This window comes from Babylonia areolata, chromosome 27 (genome assembly GCF_041734735.1).
Source record: "Babylonia areolata isolate BAREFJ2019XMU chromosome 27, ASM4173473v1, whole genome shotgun sequence".
NCBI lineage: Eukaryota > Metazoa > Mollusca > Gastropoda > Neogastropoda > Buccinidae > Babylonia > Babylonia areolata.
Genome location: NC_134902.1, coordinates 14,907,095 through 14,923,863, shown reverse-complemented (window position 1 = coordinate 14,923,863; position 16,769 = coordinate 14,907,095). Strand labels below are relative to the sequence as shown.

The following is a 16,769-nucleotide window of genomic DNA, read 5'->3' as shown; positions in this document are numbered from 1 at the left end:
ACGGTGTTCTGTCCAGCTTCATTCCTTCTCTGCCTCTGTCTGTCTGTCTGTCTGTCTGTCTCTCTCTCTCTCTCTCTCTCTCTCTCTCTCTCTCTCTCTCTCTCTCTCTTTCCCATCCCTCTCCCACACACACCAGCAAAGCTGAATGAAAGTGTGTATACATATAACTATGTTTACCCTGAAGTGTGATGTTTGTGTGCAGGTGTCTGGTCGGGCCAGCCGGCAAGGTGAACAAAGTCCACGTGGACGAGAGCGAGCCCACGGGAGGTATGTGATTGATAGGTTGACACTCACTCCAGTACAACTACATGGTTTTAATGTGCTTGTTAACATACCCTTCAATCCCCGCGGCACGCTCGTCTTCAACTTTATAAAAAATGTGTTTTACAACGCCAACCATAGCAAGTGTCATAAAATCGTTCCAGCAGTAAATCTGGTTGCTTGATTCCGTTATTGATAACGTTGGTGTATATTTGAATGTATTAGATTCCCCCCCACCCCTTCCCCTCCCCCCTCCCTCCCTGTATCCTTCTCTGCACTAGGTACCTCCACCACGCTGCCACTCGTTTACTAACTCAGTGTGTATGTGCCTTGACCCAAGTACCCTCCCTCCTTCCTTCCCGCCTTCTTTCTCTGTCTGTATGTCTCTCTGTGTGTGTGTGTGTGTGTCTCGCCCCTTCTCTCTTAGAATATTATTTTATATGTTGACAGTATTCACGGCACTTTTATCAGTATCGTAAAAGCAAACGTCAAAATTAAACTTATTTCCGACAGACATTGCTCAAGTATTTTGAGAGAGAAAAAAAAACCCAGAAAGGAGCGAATTCACACAAACACACACACACACACACACACACAGTGAGAGAGAGAGTAGTAACTAGACATAATGATCAATAGCAACGTATCCTCCAGGTAAGTTAGAATGTCAAGGGTGGTGGCACAACACGGTAGTAACGTTTTATCTTTCCCAAGGTGCTTGTGTAGTTGTGGAGGAAAGGGCAGCGACGTAAAACCCTTTCTTTCTTTTCTCACGACCCTCACGCCTTGTAAATGCTGCGTGGGTGCTTTGTTTTTTGTTTTTATAAAGTGTAGTATAGTAACACCCCACCCACCCACCCCTCTCTCTCCTCTAACATACGCGCGAGAAAAGCAAAAAGTTTTTTTTTCTATTTTCTTGACTTGACCACCATTGTTTTTTTGTTGTTGTTTTTTGTGTTTGTGTTTTTTTGTTTTGTTTTTTTAGTTAAATTTTTTTGGTTAATTTTTTTTCCAATTGACCCAAGGCATGATTGGTGTAACTTAAATTTTTTTTTTCCAATTGACCCAAGGCATGATTGGTGTAACTTAAAATAGTATTAGGTGGTGCAAAGGACTAGGACTGCCCAAAATTCGGAGACTGCGGACTTTGAAAACATTGCCCTCATACATTTTTCACTTAGGAATTTTTCGACAGAGTCGTGATTTACTGCATTTTATATGAACTTCTCTAAACATGATATGTGTATGTTATGACTGTTACTTAAGGGAATTAGAGTTTCCATTTTTCCCATTGACAGACATTATATAAATAGTATTCCTGGTCACATCCTTATACTTTCAAAACTCTGGACGAAATGTGCATAAACAGTACGTACACGATGTACTGTTTAATGATCATACATAATAACAATAATAATGATAATGATAACGATAATATCATCATTATTCTAACCACAAACGCACTCTCAGCGAAACGCATTCGTCCACTTGTGAACAAAGTTATTATTTGACATCCGTACATTTCTAAAAACCCTCGACGAATTACGCTCGGTCACTGGAGGTTTGCAGAAGGTAGACACGCAGACAGAAACATTCAGGCATCTACCACTAGCGAGTGAGACGGCGAGAGCAGTCAGTCAGTCAGTCAGTACATGTTGTTACTGTTGTTGTACCCTCGAGACGGCGATGGTTGGGAGCAATACCAACATCTCCATCAGGTCCCTGAGAGACAGTGACAGACACGGCGGAGCTTGTCAAAACGGTACCAACCTACCGACCTTTCTGAACTGATAAAACAGACAGTCTACAACCTGCATGGGAGCAATAACCTTTTTCCGAGACACCCCCCCCCCCCCCCTTCATATTTCTCTCTCTCTCTCTCTCTCTCTCTCTCTCTCTCTCTCTCTCTGGCTCTTTGGCTTCCTTCTTCCCCTTCCTTTCTGTGTGTGTGGGTAAGTGTGTGTGTATGTAAGTATGGGCAAGTGTGTGAGGGTTAAGTGTGTGGGGGTAAGTGTGTGTGTATGTGTAAGTGTTGGTAAGTGTGTGTGTGTGTGGGGGGGGGGGGGTAAGTGTGTGTAAGTGTTGGTAAGTGTGTGTGGGTAAGTGTGTGTGTGGCAGGGGGGGGGGGGTTGCACAATTATTCAAACCCTTTACTTGTTAATATGAGTGAGTCCCCTTCGACCATGTCTGTAAGTTTTGCAGCAGCCTTTAAAAAAAAAATAATAATAATAAATTTAAAAAAAAACATTTCCGAACGCGCTTCAAAGTCTGTTGACCCTTTTGATGACGTCACGACCCGCGAATCTCCTCCACATCGGAGGGCATAAACTGTTCACACAAACATCACCATCACAACTGACTGACTGACTGACGTAGGGGTGGGTGGGTGGGTGGGGGGGGTAATGTTGGAGCGAGCCCCTGGGGGGTGTAGGGCGAGGTTGTGCAGGGGGGGGGGGGCGGCGGGGGGGGCGAGTTCGGTTCATGGGGGATAGGTAGAGAGAGTGGGGGTAGATGGTTCGAGGATGGGAGGTAAGGGGGGTGGGGGGGGGGGGTATAATATATTCCCAGGGGGGGGGGGGGGTGTTGGCGGGTAAAACGATGACGGTGATTGAAATTCGCAGTTGTTGATATTTTCCGGGCGGAGGTTCGCAAAGGTTTCAGGAGAGGAGGTCGCGAGTGTTTTTCCGATTTGGCAGAGATTTCCCATGCAAAAACTAGTCTCCGGGGGGAGAAAGGGAGAGAGAGAGAGAGTGTGTGTGTGTGTGTGTGTGCTCATCATGTGATACCATTTCAAGAGCCATCGACCTATCTACTGCGCAGTAACAATCATGCGATCCCCGCCCCCGACTTTTTCTTCCTTGATAGTTTGATAATTAGAATTCCTCTTGTAAATGCCTGCAGAAACATGCCAAACCTCTATACCTATTTTCAGCGCGCGGAAAAGCCGTTCACACTCTTAATAATGCTGTTCTGCATTAACTGTAGTGCTGCAGTCGAGGAACCACCTTTCATGAACTATTTTCTCCAACCACGGGTCATCGTGATTTTGAATACGTGACGGACAGCGTGAAAATGCCACGTCGGCGGAAACATCCTGTGAATTGCGTTTTCAGCACCTTTGACAGGAGCTGTCAGTCTGAGAATTATTATTGTAGAATTAACGTACAATTCTGTCTGTCTGTCTGTCTGTCTGTCTAGATAGATAGATAGATAGATAGATACACACATATATAGATTGGGTTGAAACGAACAAAATACTTATAGTTGAATTGTATACGCGATTCAAACTGAATGAATGCTGCGTTGTTATTTTGTGCTTGTTGTTGTTGTTGGGGTGTGTGTGTGAGAGACAGAGAGAGAGAGAGAGAGAGAGAGAGAGAGAGAGAGAATAGGAAGGAAGGTGGAAGAGGGTCTTAGACATTGCCAGCTTCGCTCATCTGAGACGTATGCAGGTCAATAGCTTTTCCACGCCAGACGAACAACACGTCAACCAGCAGAAGGGGAAAACAGTCGTTCCGTGTTGTTGTTGTTGTTCGGGGTGGGATGTCCCTACCACACAGTGAGATCTCGGGTCTGTTCACCTTTACCTGCCCACCGACAGGTACATCTGTGTAAATACTGATTGTCTCGCTCCAGCGTTCCCATCCGTCGGAAGAAACAGACAGATGCTGGCTTGTATCTAAATGGCAGACTGAGGAACACGTAGCACGGACGTACGTAGCTGATAATCGGGGTACATCTCAAGTAGGAGGATGCAGTCGGAGCGCGCGCGCGAATGCACGCACATATAAACACGCATGAGCGCGCGCACAAGCACGTGAGCGCGCGTGAAACACACACACACACACACACACACACACACACACACACACACACACACACACACACACACATCGAGTTCATCCTCCCCTCTCTCCCTTCCACCTCCCTAAAAAAGACAAGAGGAAGAGGATAGAAAAAGACAGAAACAGAACAGTTTAAAACTTCCGGTTCTGTATCGAAAATGACCGACTCGCGTAATTGTAAAGCAAACGCGGAACTTCATTTATGGCACAATTTTAAGTGAAACGCCAGTTTGTTTGGTGATATTTAGAATTTTGGTCAGCGGTTCTTTGTCTCTTTCTGTCTGTCTAACTGTATGATGCCATTTCTAGTAGGATTTAGAAAATATATGTCTCTTTCTATCTGTCTGTGTGTGTGTTTGTAAATGTGTGTGTGTGTGTGTGTGTGTGTGTGTGTGTTTATATGATGATGTCACTGCAGTGTTGAAGCTTAACAAAGAGGAATTGTCCAACAGGTGAAGAGCTGCCTTTTGAGAAACGTGAAGTGACACTCCGGAAAGACAAATGGGTAACAGACTTCTACACTGTCAGTCAGCTCCTTGGCAAGTAAGTTTGGTGTCTCCTCTCTGTTTCTATTTGTGTGTCTGTCTTTATTTGTGTGTGTGTCTGTCTACATTTATGTTTCTGTTAGTGTTTTTTCCTTCCCCTCTCTGTCTCTCTCTGTCTCTCTCCCTCCCTCTCTGTCTCTCTCTTGCCTGTGAGTGTGTGGGGAGGGGGGGGGGGGGGAATGGGGGGGACGGAGAGAGAGAGAGTGTGTGTGTGTTTGTGTGTGTGCGCGCACGTATGTGTGTGCCTAATTGGTTGAACTGCGGTAAACTATTCTTCTGAAGCAATAGGATAACAGCATTATTTCGCTTCATCTTCCTGCTACCCCCACTCCGCCCCCGCCTCCCCCCTCCCCCGACCCCCCTACCCCCCTACCCCCCTCAATAAACAAAATAGTGCAGTTGATTAGACACAACGTGCGCACTTGCCCCAGTCATTCCTGTGCCAGATGAACTTTAGTCTTAGTCGTGGAAGCATATCAACAGAAGAAAATCCGGTTTTCCGTGTTGTTGTTTTTCAGCGGCAGCAACCTGCCAAGAATTTGCTGTTGTTCAAGTAGTAATCACACTTTCAGTCACGCAATCATGCATTCCTGCACGCAAAGAAGAGTCTGTGACTTACGTACACTTCCGCGCGCGCGCGCACACACACACACACACACACACACACACACACACACACACACACACACGCACGCACACACGCACGAACGTACCCGCACACTCACGCACGCTGTATACAACGAAGTGCATGGGTGGAGAATCAGTAACTTTCTCCCTCTTTCTTGACCTTTGCTAAATAACCAAACAGCTTGTCAAACGTAACACGCCCCGCCGGTACATGAAAGGTAGATCGGTCGGGTTTCGGTCTGTGCACAGGTGTGTGCCTTTCCTTTGGAGCCGTTCATCCAGCTGTTTGCCTTGCTTCCGACTGTGGCGAGGAAAGTTGAGAACGTTTAGTTAGTTCCTTTTCTTCTTCTTCTCGTTCGTTAGATGGACACCCCAGTCTCTTCGGTGAAAGCAGCTGTACGTTGCAGGTCCTCCACACAGCTGTAGAGTTTCCGGGAGAACGTTAGCTCTCGCTGCTCGTTGATTTTAACAGAATGACCAATTTTGACTGGAGCTCTCGGCCTTTCTTTGTGTAAGCACACTTCTTTAGTTATATACTCGTTGGATGCATTATGGACTATTTTCCTCAATAAACGAGTTGTTTCGGTTTGGACAGTTTTACTTCTCGGATTGTTTATCAGTAAATCGCCTTCCCATAAACAACAATGCTTTGTGGACTACTTTCCTCATAAATGAGGTAGTTGGAGTTTAACAGTTTGTTGCTTCTCGGATTGTTTATCAGTAAATTGCCTTCCCATAAACAATAACAACATCAGCATAGCAGGAGTAGGTATCAGAGTCATTCTGGGATGGGATGGGGCTATAGAGGCGGGGGAAGTTGCGGGGAGGGGATATGCAAGGAAGATGTTTGGGAGGTATAAGTTGAATATGCTTCGCTTTATTCTGGCGAAGCAGTGAATAATCTGTTCAAAGTTAATTATTCCTCAGTTGTTGTTTTTTCCTTCAGTTATCCTTATCGTTTCCCATTCACCATCGTTTTATTACGCCAGCTGCGTATGTTGCAGTGAAAGATAAACAGCGTATTGCAGCTGGCAGGGAAACGGTTTAAAGCGAGGTTTTGCTGGCAAGGTCTGTTTACATCAAGAATATCTGCTCATATCAAGAATCAGGAAGGTCTGTTCACATCAAGAATCAAGGTCTGTTTGTTCCAGGAACCTTTTCCTTTGTGCGTTTTCCAACTCAAATTCCATCTTACCCAACGAAGGTAATTGCCGAGTGTCCAGATTAGATCTCCAGAGGGCATGCGGAAAATGTATTCTCTGTTTTCTTTGCTAAGTGGAAAGTGACAATGCGGGGGTTGTCCACAAAACGTGAAGCCAAATCGTACGTTAGTGTCAACTGGAACTGCGTGGAGTGGGTCTGGTATTTTGACACGAAGCAGTTGCGCGGTTGCTGTCTTCTTTTCAGGGACACCGTACCTGTTGTTTACATTCGCTTTACGTGTCCTTGTCTCTATGTGTGTGTGTGTGTGTGTGTGTGTGTGTGTACGCATCTTTTACCATTCTAATTTCAATGGTAATGTTAGTACCTGTGTAGCATAATCAAATAAACTAAAAAGAAAGAAGACGAAAAACCAGACAACATCGTGGCACTGATTTCCTAAACAAATACCACGCTATCATTTGGCTCACACTATAGTCCGTCACCACAACTGGACCAGTTGAAATAAACTGTCCAATTTTCCTGTGTGAAAATGGGATTGTCATCTTTGTGAACAGGTGGTGAGAATGATTGTGGTTTGGACCCATGAGTCTCTCCTGTGTCCCGGAGATAAGTGAGCATCCTTTGGTGTTTGTCAAGTTTTGTTTTGCCCCGCGGTTTTCGTCCAGACCAAACTGTTCACTTTCACTCCTTAAAATGTTTTGTGCTGGTTTGGAAAGTCTTCACGTGGAGTTGATAGCTGGAGCTGGTCATAATGATTCGGTATATTCCGCAGCTGTAGGAGATTGGGGTTTTTTTTTGGTGTTTGTGTGTGTGTGTTGTTGTTGTTGTTGTTGTTGTTTACCTTTCTTTTCTTTCTCACTGTCTTGTGCAAAGAGATGTTTTGAGGCGTCAAAGTTGCAGGAAAGGAAGCACGGGTTTCTCTGTTTCTTCTTCTTCTTCTTTTTCTCGCTTAACTCTGTATGGGCACCGCACAATAACCCCCCAGGTCTGCCGGTTGTGTGTCAAGGCCTGTGTATCTGTAAATGGTTTTCCCGTCCATTCTGCAATATTGTCAGTCATTCGTTTTCTCTGTCTTCCCCGACATCTTTTATCATCAAGGCCATTGCATCCAGTGGCCTTGCTCTCTGTTTCACACACCGCAAACTAGGTCTTCCTGTAATCATTCCTCGTAGCTTTGTCTTACACTCACTCCTTATCGTTTGGAAAACTCTGTGCCAGTGCAAAGGTTGATCAGAAATGTTTTGCTGGTTTAGTTTTCTTTCCTTATCATGCAGTTTACGCATTAACACCTACCCTGTCCGTGTGTTTTCACGTGCGGAAGATGCAGCATGCACAAAGAGGGTGAGGATGGAGCTGTGCGCACCGTGATATCCAAGTGATTGTTCAGCTCTGTGTCTGAGGGTGGGAGATAGAAACGTTGTTATGTCTGTGTAACTGTGCAGTGGCCCTGATACCAGACAGAGGCGGCCTAAATTTTCCCTTGGGCTGCTCAGTAGTTGTGTTTAATTCAGCTTCCTTTCCGTCGGAAGGAAGTTAAAGATGTCGATTGCGCACGCACGCATAAGAGCAGGCAGGTTTTCTCCTTCAGACAAATAAATGAACAAATCAATCAATTGTATGAAAACAAATGATAAAGGAAATACAATACGAATGAAAAATTGCTTAAAACGTAAATTAATAAATACATCGGTAGTGTAACAAATAGGTTAGATAAAACAAATGAATATACAAATATTTTGACAGTTGCATATCAGACTTGACATTTTTCGTTCTTTTCTGTGTTCTTCCCTGAGTCTCTCTCTGTCTCTCTCTCTCTGTCTCTGTCTGTCTGTCTGTCTGTCTGTCTCTGCCCTGTCCGTGTCGCTGACGGCCTGACCGTGTTGCACGTGTCCAACAGGGGGAAGTTTGGCGAGGTGAAGCAGTGCAAGGAGCGGCACACGGGCCGGCAGCTGGCCGCCAAGTTCATCGACGTGAACGGCGCCCAGGACAAGAAGGAGATCGAGAACGAGGTGGAGATCATGAAGCTGCTCCAGCACCCGCGGCTCCTGCAGCTCTACGACGCCTTTGAGAACCGCAGCACTGTGTGCATCGTCACGGAGCTGTGAGTGGGGCTGTCTGTCTGTCTGTTTGTCTGTGTCTCTGTCTGTCTGTCTGTATGTCTCTTTCTGTCTGTCAATCTCTCTCTCTACTCTCTCTCTCTCTCTCTCTGTCTGTCTGCCTCTCTGTCTGTCTGTCTGTCAATCTTTCTCTCTCTCTGTCTCTGCCAGTCTCTCTCTGTGTCTTTCTCTACTCCCTCTGTGTCTCTGTCTCTGTCTGTCAATCTCTCTCTCTCTCTGTCTCGCTCTCTAATTGTCTCTCTCTGTCTCTGCCTGTCAATCTCTCTCTATCTACTCTGTCTCTGTCTGTCTGTCACTCTCTGCTCTCTCTCTCTCTCTGTCTGTCAGTCTCTCTCTCTCTCTCTCTCTTTATCTGTCTCTCTCTCTCTTAATGACTCTCTCTCTGTCTCTTCCTCTCTGTCTCTATCTCTTTCTGTCTCTCTCTATCTGGATCTCTCACTCAATCTCTCTCTGTCTCTCTCTCACTCACTCTCTCTCTCTCCGCCCGTCACTACCTTACAACAGCAGCAAAACAAAACAAAAACACACAAACAAACAAAAAAAAACCCTTCAGTTCATGCCTATGCCTTGTCTAGATTAGACAATGACAAAACGGGTTGAGTGGCGGAGTCTTTTGTGTCCCTTGTGTTCTTTGGCCGTGTGTGTGTGTGTGTGTGGTTTGTGTGACTTGTCTGTGGGTCTCTTGTATGTCTGTCCGTCAGTCTGTCTATCTTTGTGTGTGTGTGTGTGTGTGTTTTCCTGATTGGGTTCATGGAGCTGTGACCGAGTGGCTAGTGACTGGTTGACTGGTTGACACTTTTGTGTCGTGAATCCCTGTCTGTGTCCGTGTGCGTCTGTTGGCTGTTTCCCTCTCGTCCGTCTCTCTCTCGTTCGCTCGCTTGCTTTCATATCATTTGAATCATTAAAAGACAGGAATCACGTAATCCTTTTATATAGATAGATAGATGGGTAAAAAGTTGAAGCACATAAACCAACTTTTCAAAAACATAAATAAGCAAGGACATTTATACCACCAGACACTTTTTTTCGCAAACGCTGCGTGTTTCAAACAAAAGCCACTGCACACTGAAAAGTCCTTCACGATGGAGGCACAGATAACAGAAGAAGGACTCCTGGCAACTGCTGCAGAGATGGCGCTGAACAAGTGAAGGTCTCCGATAAGAGCTGTTTCAGAAATGCCGACAACTTTCGACCGGCGGCTGCCAGAAACGACAAAGAAGATGGGCAGAAGCTGTGGGTCCGCGGAGTTCACTGGCCTGCACTCAGGGGAAAGCACTCCAAGATTGTCAGGCGGGAGATGAGGGTGATGAGGATAGATGTAACAGATTGAGAGATAAGCCTCCAGACTGGCACTGACCTTTGAGGGGAGGGGTGGGGTGGGTGGTGTGGCGCTGATAAATGTGTTATCTGCCCTTTCCACAGCTCTTGTGCACCGCAAGTGGGTTGTTGATACAGAGTCACGTGACCAAAGGTCAGAGGTCGCTTTACTGACTGTTGGATAATTATGGTTGATGTTCGTCTGCCGAATCTGTGTTCGTTTGAGGTCAGAGGCTGGGTTGGGTTATGATGTGTATTTGTTGGATCTGTCGTTGTATATATGTATGTATGTATATATGTGTGTGTGTATGTGTATGTATGTATGTATATGTACGTATGATTTTTTATATTCCTGGGGGAACCTTGTCAGGGGAGGGGATACATCCAGCAGTAAACGATGGATCAGTTTCATCCTCGACATCACATCGTTTGCAACAGCTTGAAAGCATCATCACTCAGTCAGAGGTCGGCTCATCTTCGGTTTACTTATATTACTGGGGGTGCAAACTTACGAAGGAACCCCATCACGTGCAGGGTCAAAGGAACACGAACCGGTGATGAATCAAACCAGGCAGCCCCCCTTCAAAAGACGCACAAACAAACACAGCCGATCCTCCCTCAGACCCGCTGATGCCAGCAGAGCACTAGCCAAACAGAGAGTCAGTGAAGGTGAAAAAGGGATTGCTGCAGGGCATGGCACCAGGGAATGTCTCTGCAGCCTCTGGTGGAACCGACAAAACAGCAACGTACAGTGTGAGTGAAAAGACACTCGGGATAAGGATGAGAGGCGCAAGCATCGCACTTGATCCCCCTGCCCCACTCTCCTCCCATGCACTCACGTTATCTCAAGAATGAGGACTCGTTCTTGCGCCCATTCTTCCGCACGTCTAACCGGCGTTGTCAACATTCTATTCGAGTCTAGGTCCTGAAGAAAAACGTAAGGTACGCATGCCAATCAACCCAGAAATGCAGTCAGCGAGTGTCAGACGGAACGGAGACCCATCAGATCATGGGAACACTCAGCTGTGTTATTTTCAGGTTTTCGATTACCTTCCTTAGTTTATTCGATTTTCTTCATTGTGTTTCGACAAGTCCATCACAAGACCGTGCGTTCAGGTAAAGGGAGATGATTGATGATCCAGCTCTACGACAGTCATGCGGCTTGATGTATTCACGGGTACTGTCGCAGGACAGGGGAAGAAGGCAACGACAAGAAACAGACTGTAACAAAAACACGTCAAGCTCGAAACGCGATCTGCTTTGCTGCCACGGCTTTTCCTTCCGGAATTGTGATTTTGGTTGTCCGGAAACGTGTTGCGCACCAAAAGTGTATGTGAATGATAAAGCTCAGTGAGGACTCGCTGTCTTTCACTCGAAAGGACCGCCATTGTGAAAACTGAAAGAGAAGGGTCACGGGCGCCACGTGTTGGACGAGCCAATACACAGTCTGATTGTTTTCTGTTCTCCTTCTTCGGATGAAAAACAGGACAGGTTGATCTCCTCTGCGTACCAGACAGCCTCATGTTTATGTCATAATATGTCCGCGGTTGCCTTGGGAACAGACGGTTTTGTACAATACATTACAATACAGTACAGTACAACACAATGCAACACAACACAGTCAGTTCGATACAATACAATACAACACAACACTGTACAATACTATACAATACAACGATTCTTTATTAATCCTTTTGAAAATTATATGTACATCCAAAGGCTCGTCACTAACGTCACACAGTTTCTCAGTCCACACATGCACATTATCATCAATACGACACCAGTCGTTCGACCCCTTTATCTAGAACTCTGTCGACACAATCGAAGCATACGGGGTAAGGCAGTGCTGCAGAATTCGCAGGTTAGCATGAAACTTTATTACAGTTTTCGGAAACAGACGGCTTCCAGACGATGTGTTATCCATGTAGGGGGGTCACGGGAACACTTTTAGTTTCACCCAAGCTCACCTGGCAAAAACTGCATCGCTGCGCTGCGTTCCGATAGCAGTAGATTCGAGAAAGAGGAAAGAGACAGCGGGAGTGGAGGATCGCACGATTTTGAAAGCCTGTGAGAAGGCTGCGACCTGCATCGGAAGAGTCTTGAGGAAGACGTGGAAAAGCTCAAAAACAGATGCCAGCATTAAAACTGTCGCGCACATATACACATTAAACACACACACACACACACACACACACACACACAAATACCCCACACACACACACACACACACACACACACACACACACTGGTGGACACAGAGGAAGAGAGAAAGAAAGCTGCTGTGAGATACACAAACACAATTGCATGCGTACATACGGATACACGCTCGAGACGCTCTCTCTCTCTCTCACTCACTCACTCACAAACACACACACACACACACACACACACACACAGTGTGTGTGTGTGTGTGTGTGCGCGCGCGCGCGCGTGTGCGTGCAAGCGTGGTGTTGCAATGAAACCTTTAGGACGAACGTATCTGTAAAATCTGCTTTTTAGCTGAACAAGCCTTTCTTCACTATCATCGCGAAGTAGGACCACACCGACCAAGTCAGTCGTGCAAACGTATACACTGAATGTTCCGTGAAATCGTTCTCAACCTTGGCTGAAACCCGAATGATCGTGGCTGGCCCTCCTTCCCTATCATGGAAACCTCTCCTTATCTTTCCAGTCTTGCCTGCTCCCCGCTAACCCGTCATGCCTTGCCGTTACAATCGGCTTCGTTGAGCATGTACCCGGCTTTTAATACGGAACGGTTTGAGAGGGGTTAGTTTGGTGAAGTGCTGTACTGTTTCCAAGTTAACAGCAGTTCGTTTTCACGTTTGCGTGTGTGTGTGTGTGTGTGTGTGTGTGTGTGTGTGTGTGTGTTCGTTTGTTTAAACGAATAGTTCCCCCATACCAAAATTGTCCAGTAACGAGCACTTATACTCAAGATATGTATGTGTGGATTTTTTGTTTTGTTTGTTTTTTATATAGAAATATGACTGGAAATGTTTATGAAATCATTTTCATAAAGTGGGGAAAGAGTGATAAAGGACAGCATATGCTATATGTGATAAGGACAAGGGAGTAGATAAACAATAAAATATTCGTATAAAAGCCGCTTACTTGCTGTTGTCAGAAAGGGGCGTTTTTGGTTTCCAGCGTGAGCTTCAGATGATATCAGCCCAGCACTGAGAACTCAGTGGCACAAATCACTTCTCACCTCCTGTTTTCGATGCCGCATGGTTCGTGTTCTGCAGTTTACCACCCGGACAGGTTTATTTTTGCCACCACTCAGATCCTGGTAGTACACAGGTTAATTGAAAATGCCCCTTTGGTGGCTTTATTTATTTGGGGCGTGCAAGGTCCAGACACGTGGATGGAGTATGTAAACAGGCTTTGAGCTTATTCGTTTGGTATGGGAAGATTATATTATTTTCCGAAGCTACGTGTAGGTTACTACAAATGCTGGAAAAGCGTGATAGCGGAAATGGTTGTTGTTTGCGCTTCTCGTTGAAAAGAGGGGCTAAGGGAGGGAGGAGCGAGAGAATAACTGAGGGGATGAGTGGTGAGAGATGAACAGAGTGGAAATGTGAATAGCGCTAAAATGTGAATAGAAGAAAGCCGGGGAAAAAAACGAGAGAAAGTCAAACCGTTTGACTTAAACCATACCTAGATAAACAACAAGAAAACGGGCACAGTTTGTACAGCGGTCTTTGCTTATACGACTGAATAAGTTAACACCCGGCCCCTACTGAAAATCAGAAATAAAATTAAACATCAACGTGTACAAGGAGGTAACAACTGGCCGTCTGGTTTATATTCATTGGTCTCCCCGGCACGGAAGCAGCACGTTCACCACGGCATACGGTTTACTGGGACCACTTTGAACGTGGCTGATAGAAGCAACAAACCATGACGGGGGTACTGGGGCCCATCACAGCGGGGCAGAGGTCAATAACACCACCCCATCCCACCCTACACCTCACCACACCACACCTCACCTCACCACACCACACCACACTGGGTAAAGTAGCAGGGTAAATCAAGCGGCGTCTTGGTACTGCCTGTACATGTACTACTTGGTGCTGTACTTTCGTGTTGAACGTGTGAGCTTTTCAGTCACCACCACGGTGCACTTGTGGTGGGATTGAATAAACAACATCTAATCCGAAATCCTCTCCTGTATCTACTTGTCTCTGTCAGTCTGTCTGTCTCCTCTCTCTCTCTCTCTCTGTTCCTCCACCCACACAGTGATTATCTTCACCTTGTGTGTGTAAAGGTGGGAAGTTTCCCAAGAACGTCCCCACTGGTAATCAGTCCCATTAACCTATTCTCCTCCTGGTACTGTTTTTCTCACCCAGTTACCTTGCACGTTCGGTTTTCTTGTGGATAGACAAATCGGCTTGAAACGCGGACACAAACGTGCCTGTGGTTTAAGGGTTGACATGGAAAAGGTGAAAGACATTTGAACATGATGGTGACATCACAGAGTAAATCCAGTGCAGCCAACAGGCCAGTCAGCCGGTGTAGCATTTCCCAAACTCTGTGACAAGCAGGGCTGGATTGGTTACATAAGTGATCTTAGCAGCAATACGTTTGCTTAGCGTTAAGAATGTTTCTAAAAATTCTTAATGATGCGCTCAGCGCTTCCAATATTGCTTCATACCAACCAAGTCCAACATCTTTTTTTCTCACGCGTATACTGAATATTCTAACTAAATATGCCGCAAACGTAGTTGGGAATAAATCATGACTAAGTAATTTGATTATGAATTCATTCAGAGGAAAACAAATTAAAAAATATTTAAAAAATCTGCAGCAAGAAAAAGACCAAAAAAGGGTGGCGCTCTCTGTGTAGCGACTCACTCTCCCTGGGGAAAACAGCCCGAATTTCACACAGAGAAATCTGTTGTGACAGTTTCAGTTTCAGTAGCTCAAGGAGGCGTCACTGCGTTCGGACAAATCCATATACGCTACACCACATCTGCCAAGCAGATGCCTGACCAGCAGCGTAACCCAACGCGCTTTAAAAAGAGTAATACAATACAGTGCAATAAAATACAATACGAGTTTATTATCATTAAAAAAAAAATAGTCCAAGATGTATCCTGGTGGCAGAAAAAAGGGAGTATTTACAGTCGACTGCACCGGCAGTTTATCTCCTCCCTCTGAGAGAGTTGGACCCGTAATGCAGCTCCATCCCGACACCCAGGAGTAGTCAGAACTGTAAGAGCTATTTGTTTACCAGGGCACTTTGCGGAGATACACCGGAAACACTGTACATATGTGTATACAAATAAGTTCCATGTTCTTCCTGCACCATGTAAAGTGGAGCGATGGAAGAAATCACGTGCAAAACAACAACCCTTCTGTTGTCGCGAAAAATGACGTTGCTTTTAGAATCTAAAGATCGTGGGAGAGAGTGCATGGGCACTCATTTTTAAAACGGTTTGTATATACCAGTGGGCCCACTGTATCCTCAGTGATGGTGAAAACCGTATGTTTTTCGTCTTCTGCATGACACTTGCTTCATATCTCCCTGCAGTGGGGATGACTGCCCTCCTGTGGCACCTGACTGAGAGACAATTAAGATTTTACAATATTCTGGTGTGCACAACTTCGTTTCGTTCTCTCCTTTCATTACACGACCAAAACAGGTTTTACAACTGAATCTGTCATGGTTGGAGCATGCTGGGTATTGTTTGTTTCCAAAGTCCGCCGAACGCTGGTATGAATTTCATGATCTTTAACGTGTGTATTAGATCTTGTGCATGCGTATACGAAGGGGATTCTGCTCATCGGAGATCGGAAAATCTCCACTGACCATCCACCCATTAGGGGCGCCGAAATCGGTAATCGAACTCCGAACACTCGGGCCAGATAACCCAGCGCTCTAACCAGTCGACCACTGTATTCCAACGAAAGAAGAAAGTTACACTCTGTTGGCTTTCCACAACGGTCGCCGAAAACAGTGAAATGATTAACTGTATGGATTTTTTTTTCTCCTTACCCTTGGATGCCGTAGAGAGTACAAGAAAGGCCAGCATACGTGCACTGCATGAGTTATCAGCACCACTCTTTCAAAACCCATGCTTTAAGCGCATTACCGCGTCGGAATTCAACAGTTTCTCTTAGTGATAATAAAGTATAATTGTATCTTGTTGAGGTAGCCTACATTTTTTTGTTGTTGCATTATTCAGTTGACACACACACACACACACACACACACACAGTTCAGAAGCACAGAATTCATCACAATAATCATTTATCTTGTCTTTTTCAACAGAATTTCGGGAGGCGAGCTGTTTGAACGCGTCATCAATGACGACTTCATCCTGACGGAAAAGGCTTGCGTCATGTTCATGCGTCAGATCTGTGAGGGCGTGGCCTTTATGCACAACCAGAGCGTGCTGCACCTAGACATGAAGGTGAGTTACTGTCCTGTCATTGCCGAATGGTCAAGCGATGCCTACGCATTGCAGGGTTTGTCCGCTTATTGCAACAAAATGTCGCACTAATAGTTAGGCGTTCAGCTTACGTGGTCTTCTGCACCCCAGAAAAGTATAAGTCGAAGTGTCAACTTAGAGTAGTTAGCGTTAGTTAATCAGCCGAAAATCCATTCCACCACAGCGAAACTATATGATACAACTCACGTTCGAGGTCCACATTCTGGTATTTTCTCATACATTGAGGGTTGAAGCTATGAGCAAAATTGTCACATGCATTAATCATCAATAGGCAAAGCTCAGTACATCATGCTTGTCGTCCATGTGCCAATGAAATGAATCACAGTTTGCATCTCTTCTGTTAAAGATGCGTTCATGTGCTTGACACGAGAAGTTGACGAAAATTGCCCCCATCATAAACAGTGGATAAGTATGGATGAAATAAACCGTGCTTTCATCAGCTCT

General features: G+C 45.5%; 1 protein-coding gene across 4 annotated transcripts in view; it reads left to right on the top strand.

Moving 5' to 3' along the window:
* LOC143301629 (myosin light chain kinase, smooth muscle-like) overlaps nucleotides 1-16,769 on the top strand; it is a 181,271-nt gene that overhangs the window by 154,030 nt on the left and 10,472 nt on the right. For all 4 annotated transcript variants that reach the window (XM_076616050.1, XM_076616049.1, XM_076616048.1 and 1 more), the window contains 4 exons: nucleotides 203-267; nucleotides 4,556-4,646; nucleotides 8,337-8,540; nucleotides 16,145-16,286. In XM_076616050.1, coding sequence (XP_076472165.1) covers nucleotides 203-267; nucleotides 4,556-4,646; nucleotides 8,337-8,540; nucleotides 16,145-16,286 — 502 coding nt within the window. The remainder of the gene's footprint in view (nucleotides 1-202; nucleotides 268-4,555; nucleotides 4,647-8,336; nucleotides 8,541-16,144; nucleotides 16,287-16,769) is intronic.